This window comes from Cryptomeria japonica, chromosome 8 (genome assembly GCF_030272615.1).
Source record: "Cryptomeria japonica chromosome 8, Sugi_1.0, whole genome shotgun sequence".
Lineage (NCBI taxonomy): Eukaryota > Viridiplantae > Streptophyta > Pinopsida > Cupressales > Cupressaceae > Cryptomeria > Cryptomeria japonica.
Window position 1 is genome coordinate 36,173,732 of NC_081412.1, and position 17,965 is coordinate 36,191,696.

Below are 17,965 nucleotides of genomic sequence, written 5' to 3' on the forward strand. Positions count from 1 at the left end.
GTGATTGAACTCTAAACAATTTCAATATCTCTAGTTGACCACACAGGGCGCACTTACAATCGGTAAGAGGCTAGTGGTTTGGACTATGAGCTTCACTAAAAGATCAAGCACAACATTTATCACTCAATGTAACTCTAACATCTAAAAACTATCTTCAATAAAAGTGATTCAAGAAGATAAACAACCATGTAACAAGCCACAAAGATTGCAATAAAACTCCATAACTTCAATGTTTCATTAATCTCATAGCAAAATGTAACAACAATTGCTCAACTTTCTCTCTTCACCAAATTTGTACTCTCTATGAATAACTACTACTTCTCTTCTGCTAATAACCTTATTAACCTTACAAATGAAATGAGTGAGAGCTTATATAGCATTCTCAAATACAATGAATGGCCTAGATTTAAAGGAGATCAAGGGCTGAGATTTTGACACCTAAACCCCAATTAGGGTTTGTTACAAAAATAACCCTATTTAGATATGCATTATCATAACATAGCCAATAGAAATTGGCACAAATAAGGAGGAAGCATCCTCCAATAGGGATTGAATTGCCACATCATTCATAACAACTTTTCATCTAGAATTTTGTTCCCTTTTCCTTGTTCCTTTCTGGCATATTCAATGAATCTGGACATAATCCCTTCAATCTTTGCAATGGGAATCTCAAGCAGTTTCTTCATTCATTCTTCCAAGTGAAGGACCTCATCAAAGGCCGCAAGAAGAGTCATCTTCCGTCCGTGCTCCAACTCTTTTGTTCTCTCAATCATGAACATAGTAGTATACATCTGATCTCGCTGCTCTCCTATGGTCATGCTGTCCTCTCTACAAAAGATGACCTTGATCCTGTCCTCCAACTCTTGGATATCCACATCTTTTTCAATCTCTATCCTTCTATCAAGGATTGCACATAGTACATCAAACACCTTATCCTGAATAGGATGGATAGTGTCCTCAACTCGGCTGCACCTACTATTGATGCCCTTGAATAGAACCTCCTTCATTTGGAGCAAAGTTAACCATTGTAGGAGATTATGGATTCCACCATCAACTATCCTTTCTTGTGCTAAAACCTGTCATGATGTCTTCCTTACCACTTGCAATACTGGGATGATAATATCTCTAGTGTGAGTGAATGCATCGACAGTTACTACTAGATTATGAATGATCTCAAGGACTTGGATGGCCCCGTGGATTGCTTTCATCATTCTTCTGACAAATTCCTTGGCTACCACGTAGGATGTATCAATCCATGTATCCATGAGTCGGGCCGAGTTCTTCATATTTTCTACCTGATTTATTGACTTAAGAGGGAGTGCCTACAAGGGTGAGACTACTGGATCTTGTCGCCCTAATGGCTCATTAAGCTGGCTAAAATAACTCCAAGCATTAATCTCCTTTTCCAACCTTTTATTCTTTTCCATCTCTTCTTTTAGCTTATCATTAATTGCCCTCACTGAATCAGTCGCATCTTCCATGGCTTGCTCAGAGGTAAGTGGACCAAGATCAAATGTCTCCAAATCATATTCTTCTTCCATGATCTCATCATCATACTTGTCCACCGTTGGTGTAGCTATCTGTATCTTTCTGGAGCTTGTATTATTTCTGATCACCTTAGATATCTTGGCAGGTTTCCTCTTTTCAATCCCTTCTGGAGACTTGCTTAGAAGACTCTCCGAATCAAATACTTGCTCCTCTTCTTCAACTACAACTTCTCTTGCAAGTCTTTCTCTGAGCCAATCTAGAATGGAAGATTTTCGTTCTTTTACTTGCATTTCCTCAGGCAATGGCCGCTCGCCTTTAAAAGGAGATGTCGCTTCATCATCATTTCTTTCTTCTTGCCGATCATTATCACAAACTTGGAGAGGAAGAGACTGACTTGATGATTGTTGAAGTGTCCTTCCTTTGTCTTGTTTATCATTCTGTACTGTGGACTCCATAGATTCATCTATCTTATATTCTTTCTCCCTTCGATCCTTATCTTGACCTATCTCCTTTTCATGTCTAGAAGAAGCACTAGAGGTATGATCAGGATTCACTTTTTGTTTCTTCTTGGATGATTCTCTCTTTTCAGGTCCCTCCTTTCTCTTCGACCCCTTAGAATGAGAAGTGTTCTCACTTGTACTCGCCTCTCCTTTCGTTCTTGTTTCCAAGCTGAATGTCATAGCTATGTTTTGTTCCTTAAACTTTTGATGCTGGATGTCCACCCATCTGCGAGTACAACTTAAAGCTGGATCCATCAATGCTCTCAAGTTCGTGACCTCTTGTTCATCCCAATCGATCTTCACTTCTTTGTCTTCTTTCTCGTAGGAAGATTGAAGATGTCTGCCATTGTCCTGTGCTTGATCTGCTACTCTATAGATCTTATATTTCCCGATGAGATCGAGGGATAATTGAGAGTGCATCTTTCTCTTTACCTCCACATCATCCTGAACATTCATCCAAAAGTCTTCTACTTGAAATACATGCTTGTACTTCTTCCTTGCAGTTTCTTCCACATGACCATGAGGATCAAAATTATCTCTCGAAGCAAAAGATGTGAATGAATAGAGAGATAGTTCCTTTTCTGCATCTTCAGCTGCTTGAAAGTTAGAGCAAAGTTCAATTGAATTTCCAAGTGAAATAGGTATAGGGATACCATTCCCATGCTTATGTCTCGATGCCTTAGCACACGCTGCCAACTGTCTAGTCACTTCAAGTAGTACTACTCTATCCGTAGGATACCTTGGCAACATATAAGGAGGTGAGGGACATCCAAGAATTCTGATGTAGGTGAATTTAGGAAATTGAATGAACCACGCACCATGTTTCTTCACGAGCTCTTGTGCTTTTGGAGACAGTCGTTGATGAATTCCTCCTTGTAGCGTCCTGGTGATATGCATTGTGAAAGTATCGTTGACTAGCTTGTAGTACTTCTTAGGTGGATGATATAATTGGGCATAGGAATCACACACTCTTATCTCTCTGGGTCCTCTCCCAACAACGCCTCTGTGTGGTAATCCTGCATGCTCATAACATCTGGCTAGAGAATATATAACATATGAGGTCATGTGGAATGATTTAGTAGGGGCTAACCTTCTCAACTGCACGTCTAGGTTGTTACTGATAATCCTGGCCCAATTGAACATCCCTTTCCCTTGAACGATCACTTGTATAAAGAAAAACATCCATCTGTCGAAAAAGAAGGATTGAGAGGCACCTACAACTCGATTAAGCATGGTTATTAAGTCTCTGAATTCTTCTTGGAAATCAATTCTGTGAGGTGTATTGGGTATCTTATTTAGGCGAGGCCTATTCTTGAGCAACCAATTCTTATTGACGAAATTTAGACAAGTATCAGGATCATCTTCGTAGATAGACTTGGCTCCTTCTAGGCTCTTGTAGATCATATCTCTTTGTTTTGGAAGATGAAAAGCTTCACTTATAGCTCCCTCCGAGAGATAGGCGAGGACAGTCCCATCCTTGGCCACAATTGTCCTTGGATGCGAATCATAGTGCTTGGCACATTCGATCATTAGCTCATGACACCTAATTGCGGGAGGGAAACCTGCCCCTTGATGATTCCACTCTCAATTATCTTCTTGGCTATGGGTGATGGCTTGCCTATGTAAGGTGCTTCTTGAAACTTCTTCACATTGAAGTTTCCTAAGTTGGTGTCTCCGACATTGCTCCACTTGGACGTGATCCTCGTCTCTATGTCGTCACTCCTTTGATCTTCCTTAATAAGGGCTTGCCGAGTAGAGGATCCGCTTGCCTTGGGGTTTGCCATTTATCACCTATATAGATACCTTAAGTTAGGGTTTTAAAGGGATAGGTCACAAGTATGATCAATTCAAGACCTAAAAATAGCAACTATGCCTATACTATGAAATTCAATTTGAAAATGAAAAGAATAAGCTTTAAAATTACGAATTTTCAAATTGTCATCACATATGAATCAAGCTATATCACGAAGACTTAACTTCTCAAAAATAATTGATATTGAACGGAATCAGATCTTCATTAAAACTCCCTCAAATAAATCAGATTGCACATACCTTAATCTTGATTTCAAAGATATTGACCTGAAAAAGATGGGTAAATGGTAAGTTGCTGTTGAATTCACCTCTCTTCCAAGTGATGCTTTCACAAGATAGCTTCCTTAAACAATTCAGACCTGCACCTTAAATATATCAGTCTTTTTAGAAGGATCGATACTTTCTAAACTTACCCTCTCAAATCTGAAGCTTACCTCTCCACTCACCAATTTAGCTACTAAATCTGTCTTTAGGAAGATGCCTTGGCGAATAAAAATATGAAGACTGCTGATAGGTCTGGAATTTGCTTCTTTACTGTTGAAAGATTCCTCTCATTAATCTGCTTTTATTACACCAGGTATAGGCTAAGAAAAGATCGCTATCATGCCCTTTGGAATTTGCTTTCATCAATATATAAAATTCGGCCTTTGCACTTGTCAAGTCTGGAACTCTCCTTCCAACTGCTGAGTTTCGCCCTCTCAATCTGCTCTTAAATTCGTGTTAAAGGAAAATTGTTTGAATGAATGATAAAGGGTCAATGATCAATCCTCCTTTATAGGCGCCTTCATGGGGAGATGTGATTTCTAGATGAAAGCCGACTTGATTAAAACCCTTCGCATTTCCTTTAACCTAGCCAACTTTCTAATCAAAATTTCAAACTTGTTTTGGCGCCAAAAAGGTGAAATTGGTTTATCAATGCATCTATGTTGCTTAGCCAATTGGTTTGCTCTTAGGCCGACTTGCATCTAGCCTCTTATCCATTTAGTCTTGACCATATGCTTTTGCCCTTTTTCCTTAAGAGGTATATGTGTTTAACAACAACATCGCTTGTGTACCTTAGAGAGGGACATGAGCGAAATTCCCTTCTTCAATGCATTTCGCTCTGGACCCTTTGGAAGGGTCAGGAGCGAATTTGCTCCTTTAGGCTCAATTTACACTTCTTTTCTTATAACTTTGTCTTAGACTTGAATTTTGATCCTTTTCTCTCCATACTCGAGCCAATTTGCTCTCACTATTGCTCAAAATGACAACCATTCAATGACTTTGGTGAAGAATTAGGTCACCTCAAGGATTTCGCTCTGGACCTCTTGGAAGGGTCAGGGGCTTAGGTGAAATTCGCTCTCGACCAAAGTCAGGAGTGAAATTTGCTCCTTTAAACTCAAATCCTTTACTTTCTCTTCATTTTTCTTTAGTTCAATTGTTTCCAAGGCATGATAACGCCCTAGTTGAGGTTCCAAGGCATGAAATTCACTCTGGACCCTTTGAGAGGGTTAGGAGCGAAATTTGCTTCTTGGTTCAAATTTCTCTCATTTTGGTCTTCAACTTTGTTTCAGTTTATTTATAAGGCACAGATAGATCATTCTTCATTCAATTGAGGCCTGGAAGCAAGGGCTATAGTCCAAGTTAGGACCAAGAGAGATTCTTGGGAGAATTCGCTCTAGACCCTTTGGAAGGGTTAGGAGCGAAATTCCTCTTTAAGCTCAAATTCTTATCTTTCCAAGGCTAAGTTTGCTCAAAGGTACCTCCAAGGGTGGATTCAAGCTAATTTCTTTCCAATTCATGCCTTTCTAGAATGAGATTTCATCCAAATTAGGAGTGCAAAGAGAGTTTAGGAGGAATTCGCTCGTGTACCTTTGGAAGGGTCAGGAGTGAATTTAACATTTAAGTCCAAATTCTTAACTCTCTCTCAAATTTTCAAATCTATCTCTCACAATTACATTCCTCCAAAGGGATAGGCAAGTGTATTAGCACCAAACAAGGTCTTGAAGCGTAAGAATCCATCCTAAATGAGGGTAATGATCTTTTTCTTAAGAGATTCGCTCTTGTACCTTTGGAAGGGTCAAGAGCGATTTTGATAGTCTTTCAATCAACTTGCCCTTGCTAGCCTTCATCGTTTGTGCCTACACTTCGATTATTGCTTCATCATATTAACTCAGATTCTACATAAGACAATACTCTAGCCTAGCAACTTACAACTTGACCCACATCCTGACTCATTTGGACTTAAACTCTCAAGACCTCCTTTACAAAATATACATTCTTCAACTCTCTAAGGCAAGGCCTTGCTAAAACTCACATCAGGATTCTAGGCATAAAACTATGACTTCCCATTCTTAGGCCAAACTCGGCCCTAAAAGGAACCCTAGGGAGAATTATGAGGCAAGCTCTTCAAAAGAAACCCCAATTTACCTAACCTAGGCCAGACTCTAACTCACTCAAAACACTAAACAAGTAGAGAAAAGCCAAGCAAAGAGAAAGCAAGACCCCCAAAAAAAACAAAACAAAAGAGGGGTCCCCATTTTGATGTGGCGATGTGTGAGATGATCACAACAAGTATCCGATCAACACTTTCATTACCTTGGAAGGTTACTCAGATTTTGATTGGGTAGGAAGTGTTACAAATAAGAAAAACACTTCAGGTATCTGTTTCAGTTTGGGTTTTGTTGTGATTTCCTAGGCCAACAGGAAACAGTCCTCAGTAGCCTTGAGTACTGCAGAAGCTGAGTATATTGCATCGAGTGTTGCATCAAGAGAAGCAGTGTGGCTTTGAAAGCTTATTGCTGGGTTGTTTGGACAACCTTGGGAACCCACAGTTATTCATTGTAATAATCAAAGTTGTATTAAAATGTCTGCTAATCCCGTGTTTCGTGACAGATCAAAACATGTGGAAACTCACTATCACTTTGTTTGTGATATGATAGGTGCCTTATAGTTGAAATATGTTAGCATTGATGAGCAGGTTGTAGATATTCTCACCAAGCCCCTTGCTTGTGTGAAATTTGAATACTTCAGAGATACGCTTGGAATTGTGGAGAATCCAGCTATGACTGAGAGGGAGTCTCAGTCTCAATGATGCATCAAGTTGCATCTTCCACCCTCTGCAGGCAATGCATGATGGAGTCACCCTTTGTGGGCAATGCAAGGTGACAATATATCCTTCTCTGGGAGAAGGTTGAGGTGAAAGACCTCTTCTACTCTTTGTGGGCAATGCAAGGTGGATCCATCCTTTGCGGGCAATGCAAGATGAAAAGTTTTGACTGTTTTCTTGCAGGTTACATTTATCCTTTGCAGGCAATGTAAGATGAATCTCATAAAGAAGTCTATGATGCATGATTACACTATAGCTGACTGAATCCTCTCTAGCTAAGAGGGAGTGTTGAAAATAGCTAGGTCAGATTCCTAGCGTATTAAATTTTAATGTGGCCCCTGGCCATTAAAATTTATTTGTATATTGTACGGTCACTTAATGTAATTGGGGCTGGGCCCAAAATTGTAACTTGTAATATTAAAAGGGCAGGCCCTATTTGGGCGCATAAGCAAAAATGTGAAGGGTAATGTGTTATAGGGCAGGACTCAAGTTGATGTAACTTGTTATTGTAAATTCAAATTACATCTTGGCGCCAAACTCCTTGTGGCCAACCAAGACTATTAGATCATTTGTAACTCATATATATGTAAGGCAAGATATAGCCTTAGAATTCATTCGCTCCTCTAGAGAAATCTACTTCTATTGAGCGAATATCTTCTGCCATACGTATTCTGATCTGCTAGCATTCAAGACCAGTGAAATCACTTTGGAGAACATCGAATCTAATTCCTTGCATAGAGAACTTGGTTGGGAGGTCTCCTTGTCATGCGAATCATCTCAAAGGTGGTGTCTTCCCTTCATGCTGTGCGTGCATCTTCAGGCTGAATAAATCTGATTCTACTCTGCCCTACGGTCTGCTCACTATCACATGAGTTTAACATTCAGATAAGTCTGCTCCTATCTAGCCCTAGCTGGGCGAATTTGTAATTGTTTATTTCTGCCCTAATACAATCAAATCTGAGACCTTTTGATGCTGGGTTTTTTTCTCCAAGAGGGAGGTTTTCCCAGGGTATCTGTGTGTTATGTGTTTGTTCTTCATTGCATTCTGATTTTCTGTTATTTATGGATTAATCTGATTGCTAAAATTAACAGAAGGTAACACCTTATCATGAAGTGAGAATTTCTTGGCCATTTTTTGGCATAGTTTGTAATTTCACCATTCTTATTTATTTTTATGCAGATTTTAAATTTTATCATTATGAATTAGTTTTAGTATGGGAAAGGTGGCATTTCTCTATAAACTAAAATACAGTCTTGAAACAGCCTTAAGTTATGTTGTCAAGCAGCTTGAAATAGAATTTGACATAACCTTCCATCTAATGCTGCTATTTAGATGATACCCCATTCTATCTATTTTCTGCAGTTTTTGAGAAAAGTCTGATAAACTCTAACAATTCTTGTTACCTCAATAGAGATGTATGGCACAAATGGTGTTGCTTGCCTTCCCTGGTGTGTTGATATCAACCTTTTTCCTTGGCGTTCCTATACATGTAAGACAACACTTATTCACAGCAACTGTTATTTATATTTTGTGATAATGTGTACACTTTTGCTGGGACAATCTTTATATGTCCACGTTATTGAAACTTCTATCAAATGTTATTTGCAGTATTTGTTTCCATATGATTGGGACTGGAAGGTATCATTTTTGCTGGGGGGTTTGCTTAGCGCCACAGACCCTGTAGCAGTTGTGTCATTGTTGAAGGAACTTGGTGCCAGCAAAAAACTGAATACTATTATTGAAGGAGAATCCTTGATGAATGATGGGTTTGTAATCTTATTTCTTTAGATTTACTAGAAATGGACAGATTTCTCCTTTAATGCAATATTCTAAAGATTTCTATTTTGGTTATAAATTCATATCTATCTTTTATCATTCCTTTTGGAACTTTTCAATACAGTTTTTAGATCTGTATTCATTTAAAAGTTTAGGTGTTTATTGTTTTTATTCATGCCTGATTCATGCACTCTCAATAAATAAGATCTCCTCATATTTGCAGGACTGCTATAGTTGTCTATAGGCTATTTTTTCAAATGGTTGAAGGTCGGACTTTTAATGCTGCAGAGGTGATAGAATTCTTATCAAGGGTTGCTTTAGGAGCGTATGTATCATTTTCATTTTGGCCTTATGATTTTACGTCCATCGTTTTGTACACCTTCTGATGTCTTTGGCAATGTTTGATTCCAATCTCTTGGATACAGAGTAGCTCTTGGACTTGCATTTGGAATTGTATCATTTTGCTGGCTTGGTGTGATTTTCAATGACACTGTGATAGAAATCACCTTGACATTGACAGTGAGCTATATAGCTTACTTCACTGTAAGTATTCTTTTCTGCAAATTCTCATATTTTCCCAAGCTCGCCTTACAATATGTGAGCTTTATATATTTCTTTGACTTGTTTTATTTTATTGTATAAAGAAGCTTCGGTGGCAGTTGTTTATTAATTCATATCAGCTTCCATACATGAATGTGGCTGTTGTCAAATGTTTTTGCTTGATTTGAGTGCTGATAGTCTACAATTAGTTTTCAATGAGCAAGTATCATGTTTCTGGTAGTGTTTTTGTATACTCAGCCATTCACTATATTGTTGCAATTGTGTTCCTATTCAGAATTCTGTGTATGCTACTTCAGTAATGTTTATTTAGGCTTTACTTTATCCTTATTAATTATTTTTCACACTGTTGAAAGTAGTCAAAGAGCCACACATTTATGTGCAAAGTGTTGATGTATTGAATATAATAGTTAGTAAAGGTAAAATGTCAAGGTCACTGAAACAGTCAGGAATATATCTGATGCTTTTGTACCCAACCCTTCTCTCCCTAAGCCGTGCTTAATGTCCTTCACTCTAATAGCTTGTAAAATACCTGACTAAGTATGACTGCAAATGATTATATTCTGTAAAATTCCTGTCTAAGTCTGACTGCAATTAACTATTCTGTAAAATACCTGACTAAGTATGATTGCAAATAATTATTCATCTCCAGTTTGAATTAACCATCTGATCATTGAGGGTCTGTGTATGACTCTGTGCAGTTTCTAATTATATTTCATGTTTGTGAATACAATCAATTTCTTAACAGAATTCAACACTGTAATAATCAAGGCAAGTTTCAAACAGCACTTAAGTAAATTTATGGTGCACCTGTCAACTTGCAGTGGCTATCTACGCACATTACACGGATGGCTTGTTTATCAAAGATGCAGTCTGTCCATAGCCTTGCGGAATTAATGGACCACGCGATGTTCCAGAAACACACCTCCTCTCCGTTTGTATCACACCACACATTTGGAAAACGCCTCTCTGTGGCGTATACTATGCACAGCACGATGTTCTGCGATTTCACGGGAGCACAAGTGTAATCCCGATATCGGGTTTTCTGATTGATGACTCGCCCGCTATATCAAGTATCAACCACGGCAGGAATGCTTCCGCAGTATACCACCTCTTATGCCCTTTGAGACTCCAATGGTCTCTTGGTGACTGCGCGGTCAGGATGGGAAAAAGCCCGAAGTCCGATCTTTTCCTCATGCAACGTGGACAAGAGATGTGTTAATAACTTTACCCGATATCGGGTCTCTCTCTCATTCAAGGAATAGTCTCGATAGTATTCAGCGTGCCTCCTTGCCAAACTCCTGGAAGCCTTTCTGCAATCTGCATGTATGAATGATATTTTCAATGCTTCTCGCTGTACTCTACTCCTGGATTCTTCGTTCCAATAGGCCAGTGAGGCTGGCGAAAGGAAACCATACATAAACTGGATATCTCACAGATTATCCACCTTTATTTGAAAAACATTGCTTTGCATATAATCCAATCTCTTTCATCTCGTCTCCCATCCATCCTTTTATTGCATCAAGCAGTTAGAAATCCCGTAATAGTTAACACTATTTACGGTGCTAATCAGAAAGATATAAAATAATGTCTTTTAATCATACTGCAAATGAATATTAATTACTTATATAAACGAATGGGAGGATTTATATAATATAATTAATATTTTTAATACATTATTCAATCATTTGTTAGGGGACATGACATAGCTTCTGCCCTCAACACAAACAGATGGAGGAGGCCACGCCTCCTTTGTTGAGATGACCCTCAATAGCTAGCTATCTTGCAGGAATATAGAAGCCTTGGACCAGACACAGAAAATTAGTGCAGATTGATGGGGATTTCTGCAATACAATGTCAAAAAGGTGACAGGTGGCTTAACTTTTGAGGTAAAAAATGGAGATAGGATGATTTCGAAAAAAGGACAATTCTCCTAAATTCAGATCCGTATTTGGGGAAATGGATGTGATGTCCCCAAATTGAACCTCATCAAATATCGTTAAATTTGAGAAAGCTTCTTGTATTATCTTTATAAATAATATTAGTATTCAAAGCCCATACAATGAAGGACAATGAATAATATAGATGATCTTATAAGGAAAGATAACTATGTTTATAGATATCAAAAGGAAGACCTAATAAATCAATGATAAGGAGGGATGATAAAAATCAATATCATGGAGATTTTGCCATGTATACAAACATATGCTTGCTGGTAATAATCCAAAGACGTCTATCTGTGATCAAGTACTGAACCTTGATAACTACTACAAATTATATCGCATTGAACAATCCTTGGTTATGAAAAGGATTTGATCATATACAATACATTATTGATAGCAATGCCCCAGTCATCCCAAAAGTGCTTAGGAGAGTGATTAAGTGTCTAAGCGATTCAATAAGAGACAAATAACAAAATAGAATGTTACCTATCTAACGGTAGCAATAATATTAGAGAGATGTAATCAAACAGATGTCATCTATCGTCCAAGAGATGTTTATTGCCAGCGATAGACAGTTGTGTTTTGGAGCTGTAAAATTCCTTACTAGGACTGACTGAAAATAGATGTGTTTGTCCAGATTATACAGAAATGTAGCATTAAACTTAGCCGATTGATTATTGAAATGCCTATGGGATTACATTTAATAATATAACCCATGCAATTCCAAATTAACTTTCAAGTTTGTTTATAACATAGCATTTATTGACAGTCATTATACAACATTCAATAGAGTATTTCACGATGCACCTGTTAATTTGCTGAGGCTGTTTGTGCCCATTCACGTGGCTGTCGGCTTTCTGGTAATCTTCGGATACTGGGTTTTCTGATCAAAGAACTGCGAATGCCATTGGTGAACTTCCCGTAGAGTCTGAATGTGCAGAGTGAGCTATCCAATGATCTTCGAATGCAGAAATCTGCATATGCTACTGCCGGTGCAGGGAACTCACCACCGTCGTGCCACCAATCTCCATCTACGTCAACACTGTCAACGTGATTTCCTCGTGGCGTGTGGGATGGCTAACAAATACCGTCCAATCTCCCTTGTTCTCCGCTGCTTTGCGGAGCATCTAGACCCTCTGCTTCACGCCGTTGTCTCTATGCCGTACTGTGATTAATGCAGACGTCATGTTGCTACCCGATACCGGGTTAAAGAGCACGGTGGGTGTTGTGGTCTCCCGTTTAGAGTGCGGAATGAATATAGACGCTGTCTCACGTGATAAATGGCATTCACAGGCCTGCGTGTTGCAATACTTCCCGCGACTCACACCCCATGATTTGCCGGTATCCTGTACTTGCTCAATGATATTAACGCTGTACCACACTTGCTTGTCTGTATTAATTTCAGAAACAATCACCAATAGGCCAGTTTAGATACTGACGAAAGGTTGAAATCTTCGAGTGGAGCAATAACACGCACACACAGGAAATGGAACTCTTTCTTCTTCCAGGAATTGTTTTGATGAAATCCGATGCCTCTCCTTCTTTGCCAATCATTATTTAAAAGACAAATAGCGGGTAAAATTCCTGTAGGAAAACCAACTCCCGCAAGATTAAATAATCAAATAATAGTTAGGCAAAGTAATTAAGCAAAACTATATTTAACTTCTAATCTTTATTGAAAAAATCAAATATTAAACTCTTATTATAATATATTAGTCAACATTCGAACTAATATAAAATAAGGAAAGTTTATTTTATTCACAATTGATACCACCAAATGGTATTAATTTGATGGGGACATCACAGGAGCTGCCACTAGCGATAAGTCAGTATAAGGAGAGCTGCGATTATGAGATTATCATTCGAAGAACTAACAGCGGCATGTAAGTTGACAACATTAAAGGCTACATCAATTAAGATTTATTAAATAGAGATTAATTAATTTTAAAGGACAACCAAGAGGTGCGATTTATTAAGAGCTAATATCATTTGTTTGTATCGAAGGATACGACACTTCACCATCACACCCTCTCATCGCATATTAAACAGACTTCATATCATTCCCAATGGGGCGTATCGGGGAGGGAAGAATAATAATATAGGGGATAATCAGAAAACTTTAATCTCTTATTTGTATCCTTTATTGGAGCATCATCCGTTGGCATTTTCTAGTTGCATAGTTCAAAGATTATAAAGGAAGAAATTCCACGTAGGGGTCTCTGATCTGACAGAGATATCAGAATTAAGGAAAAAAGGACTTTCAGTAGAAATTCATATTGTTGCCAAAGTGCTTTGTGGGTCCCACACATTAATTATTTAGATTCTTATAATAAAAGAATCTTCAAACAATGTTTGCAGAAAAGGTTTTGAAGATTTTATAATTTTGGGTTGTGTTTTTAGCAGCAACTCCATTAAATGGGATGGGACCCACTTGTAGTGCTTGGAGATATTTGTTGTGTTTTTAAGCTTTTACAAGGAATTTGTAAATTATTTGTGATTTGAGCAATCAGTCTTACCAAAGGGGTCAACAAATGTCAAGAGCAGTCAACAACATGCTAAAGAGTTTGTTTGGGCAAATCAGAGAGAATTAGCAAGATAAGTTCTACTCTCTGAATCATTCGTAAATATCAAATTCAATATTATGATGAAATGTGTTCAGTTTTAATTAAATTATATTTATTAATATATTACCATTCTCATTTTAATTTTAAAACTGATGTCTCAGGACTAAATTATAGGAAATCCCGATTGGGGACATTACAATGGAACATCTCCTGATGATAAAGGAAAGAGCTCTGATGTATTGCTGTATGGGGTGATAATCATTTCTCGAACACTCAAAACATAGATCCAGGACAGCTAGAAATCTGTGTGTACGGTGAAGATGTAATGTCCCCACTTTGAAATACAATTTAATGATATATAATAATAATAAAATTAAATTTAAAATGTAAAACAATATAATTAATCATAATTTAATTATAATTAAGTTAATGAATGGTCAAAAGACATGAGATGAAAAGTTGTGACTCCCTCAAAGATGAGATATAAAAGGGAGAAGAGAATCTCATTTTGAGGGGGGATAATATGGGAATCAGAAGTGCAGATCTGATTTAAATAATAAGTGCAGATCTGATCGTGAAAGATTCTGTCCCTTTCAAATAAAGAGTTGCACTCTTTCAAAGGGTGCTAATGGTAAAAGGGTGTGTCTTTTGTTAAAGGGCATACATGATGAAGAGGTGTGACCTCTCACTCACGTTGGAGGATATAAAAGGAGAAAGTCTCATTTGAGGAGGACATGCAAGGGATATCAATTTGGAGATTTATTTATTATTCTCAAAGGGCCAAATGAAGAGTGATGACTTATTTCTTATGAAGAGGTGTGACTTCCCAAAATGAAGATACAAAGAAGAGATTAATTCAATTGAGAATGGGGAATTGGAGGAATATCAAAGAAGACAAGAAAGTCAATGGACCAATATCTAATATCAGAATCAATGAGGGTGAAAAATAGCAAACTTTGATATTTACAAGGGCAAAATTTAGGGCAATCCCAAAAGGGGACATTACAAGTGGTATTAGAGCCATGATTCTACCTACCCGGGGGATCATTTTAGCATGGATTCAATTGATTATCATTCTAATTAAAAAGCAGATCTGATCAAACTTAGTGAGCAGAATCAAAGGCGAATTGTAGCAGATCAAAGAGCAGAATTAATGGTGATTTTTAGTACACCTAAGATCAGACTTAAGAAGCCTTTCTGATAAAATTTAGCAGACCTTATGAGTCTAGAACATCAAAGTTCATAAGCAGATTCTGAAGCAATTTATTGCAGACATTTTGCAGATTTATTGGCAGACATTTTCCAGACTTGTGCTTAGATTTAAGCAGATTGTATTAGTCTTAGACCCCCTTGAGCAGAAATTTTGAAGAACATTGAGCAGATTTTGAAGGAGTATGTTGCAAATCTTAAGGGCAAATATGCATAGACCTGTGTTGCATGGATGAATTGATTACCCCGAGGGATGGAACTGGTCATAGTTGGACATTCCTGCCTCTTGTGGGCAAAGTGATGAATTGATTACCCCAAGGAATGTAACTGGTCATAGTTGGACATTCCTGCCTCTTGTGGGCCAAGTGATGAATTGATTAGCCCAAGGGATGGAATTGGTCATTGTTGGACATTCCTGCCTCTTGTGGATTGGTTACTCCAAGAGATGGTACTGGTCCTGGTTGGACGCTCCTACCTCTTGTGGGTAAAATGATAGATTGATTGGCCCAAGGGATGGATCTTGTCTTGGTTGGACGTTCTTGCTTCTTGTGGACCAAGTAAACTATATGTACCTGTGTATGCTTGTATTTGAATATATCCATGTGTCTGCTTCATGTATACTTCATGTTTTTATGTGTGTACTTTGTGTTGAGCATATCTACTACATGAATATTTATGATTACTGATTTCTATCATTGTGAATTCTATTTTTTGGTTGACCTAGGAAGATGAGTTTATTTAGGAAAGAATATTGCAATTAAGGTCTTACATGTGTGTCATGCTTGTAATTACGATTACAATTAATGAGAGAGAACTTGTCGTAAGATTACAAATCTTTAGGGGTTAGTTAGGAATCCTTGCATTGGGAAAATTTAGTTAAATTGATCATTGCTTGAGGACAAGCAATCTTGAGTGGGGCGGGCTGTAATGTCCCCACTTTGAAATACAATTTAATGATATATAATAATAATAAAATAAAATTTAAAATATAAAAGAATATAATTAAACATAATTAAATTTTAATTAAGTTAATGAATGGTCAAAAGACATGAGATGAAAAGTTGTGACTCCCTCAAACATGAGATATAAAAGGGAGAAGAGATTCTCATTTTGAGGGGGGATAATATGGGATTTAGAAGTGCAGATCTGATTTAAATAAGAAGTGCAGCTCTAATTGTGAAAGATTCTGTCCATTTCAAAGGGCAGAAATAATAAAGAGTTGCACTCTTCAAAGGGTTGTAATGGTGAAAGGGTGTGTCTTTTGCCAAAGGGCATACATGATGAAGAGGTGTGACCTCTTCCTCACATTGAAGGATATAAAAGGAGAAAGTCTCATTTGAGGAGGACATGCAAGGGATATCAATTTGGAGAATAATTTATTATTCTCAAAGGGCAGCAATGAAGATTGATAACTCATTTCTTATGAAGAGGTGTGACTTCCCACAAATGAAGATATAAAGAAGAGATTAATTCAATTGAGAATGGGGATTTGGAGGAATCGTCCATAAGATCAAAGAAGACAAGAAAGTCAATTGACCAATATCTAATATCAGAATCAATGAGGGTGAAAAATAACAGACTTTGATATTTACAAGGGCAACATTTAGGGCAATCCCAAAAGGGGACAGTACAGAAGACATTGATATTTCCAAAGGCTACTTCAAGGTAGTCTTCACACCAAAACACAAAAAGTAAATTTTTTTTCAGGGAAGACCTTGGTTCCTCAACAAATATGGCCTTTGTGTGAAGTATTACGCTCCTGCCTTCAACCCAACTGAGGAATTTCCGAGTATAGTTCCTAAATAAGTTCAATTACCACTCCTGCCAAGCGAATATTGGCAGGAGCAGGCTTTGTGAAAGATAAGATCTTCCACAGCAGAATGGATTACATCCTTTGAGACATCTCATAAGCTGGGGGAATTCCAAATTATGCCTGGATTTGTTGTGAATCTTAATTTGGACAATTCACTTTCTCCTTTGTTGGGAAGACCCTCAATAGCTAGCTATCTTGTAGGAATATAGCAGCCCTGGACCAGGAAAATTAGTGCAGATTGATGGGGATTTCTGCAATACAATGTCAAAAAGGTGACAGGTGGCTTAACTTTTGAGGTAAAAAATGGAGATAGGATGATTTTGCAAAATGGACAATTCTCATAAAATCAGATTCTTATTTGGGGAAATGTAACATCTGCTGATGATAAAGGAAAGAGCTCTGATGTGCTGCTGTATGGGGTGATAATCAGTTCTCAAACACTCAAAACATAGATCCAGGACAGCTGGAAATCTGTGTGCATGGTGAAGACATTGATATGTCCAAAGGCTACTTCAAGGTGGTCTTCACACCAAAACAAGAAAAGTAAAAATATTTTTCAGGGAAGACCTTGATTCCTCAACAAATATGGCCTTTGTGTGAAGTAGCACGCTCCTGCCTTCAACCCAACTGAGGACCTTCTGAGTATAGTTCCCATTCTTGCAAAGCAAATATTGGGAGGAGCAAGCTTTGCAAAAGATAAGATCTTCCACAGCAGAATGGACTACATCCTTTGAGACGTCTCATAACCTGGGGGAATTCCGAATTATGCCTGGATTTGTTGTGAATCTTAATTTGGACAATTCACTTCCAAATAGAATAATTATATATTGGGAACAGCTGCTAGACTATGGGAACATCTCTTTTTGTTGCTGAACTTGCCATGAGGCTCATGAGCACTGACATTAAGTGTCTGTCCACTCATTTTAAACCAGGTACAGGTTGACTCCTCTAAAGCCAGCGAGGAGCACAAAACAAGGCTACAACAAAATCAGCAACAGCCATTTCCTGCAGAAGAAAGCTAAGCACAACAAAGGTGTAATGAGAACAAGTAGAACAAAGTGTATGCTAGGAAAGGTGAAAAGATACATACGATAAATGCACTGATCCCCACAACAAACCATTTCCTCGTTGAGTACTTTAAACAGATCGAGAATGAATTTTGATTAAGAATGACACAAATGCTTCAACAATTGGTAAGCAAATCTTCTTTAAG

The 17,965-nt window shown here is 37.8% G+C and overlaps 1 protein-coding gene across 5 annotated transcripts in view; it reads left to right on the forward strand.

The window, feature by feature from the left end:
- Window positions 1–17,965, forward strand: part of LOC131064569 (sodium/hydrogen exchanger 8) — a 252,279-nt gene that overhangs the window by 24,589 nt on the left and 209,725 nt on the right. For all 5 annotated transcript variants that reach the window (XM_057998748.2, XM_057998751.2, XM_057998752.2 and 2 more), the window contains 4 exons: window positions 8,301–8,378; window positions 8,498–8,655; window positions 8,889–8,990; window positions 9,091–9,208. In XM_057998748.2, coding sequence (XP_057854731.1) covers window positions 8,301–8,378; window positions 8,498–8,655; window positions 8,889–8,990; window positions 9,091–9,208 — 456 coding nt within the window. The remainder of the gene's footprint in view (window positions 1–8,300; window positions 8,379–8,497; window positions 8,656–8,888; window positions 8,991–9,090; window positions 9,209–17,965) is intronic.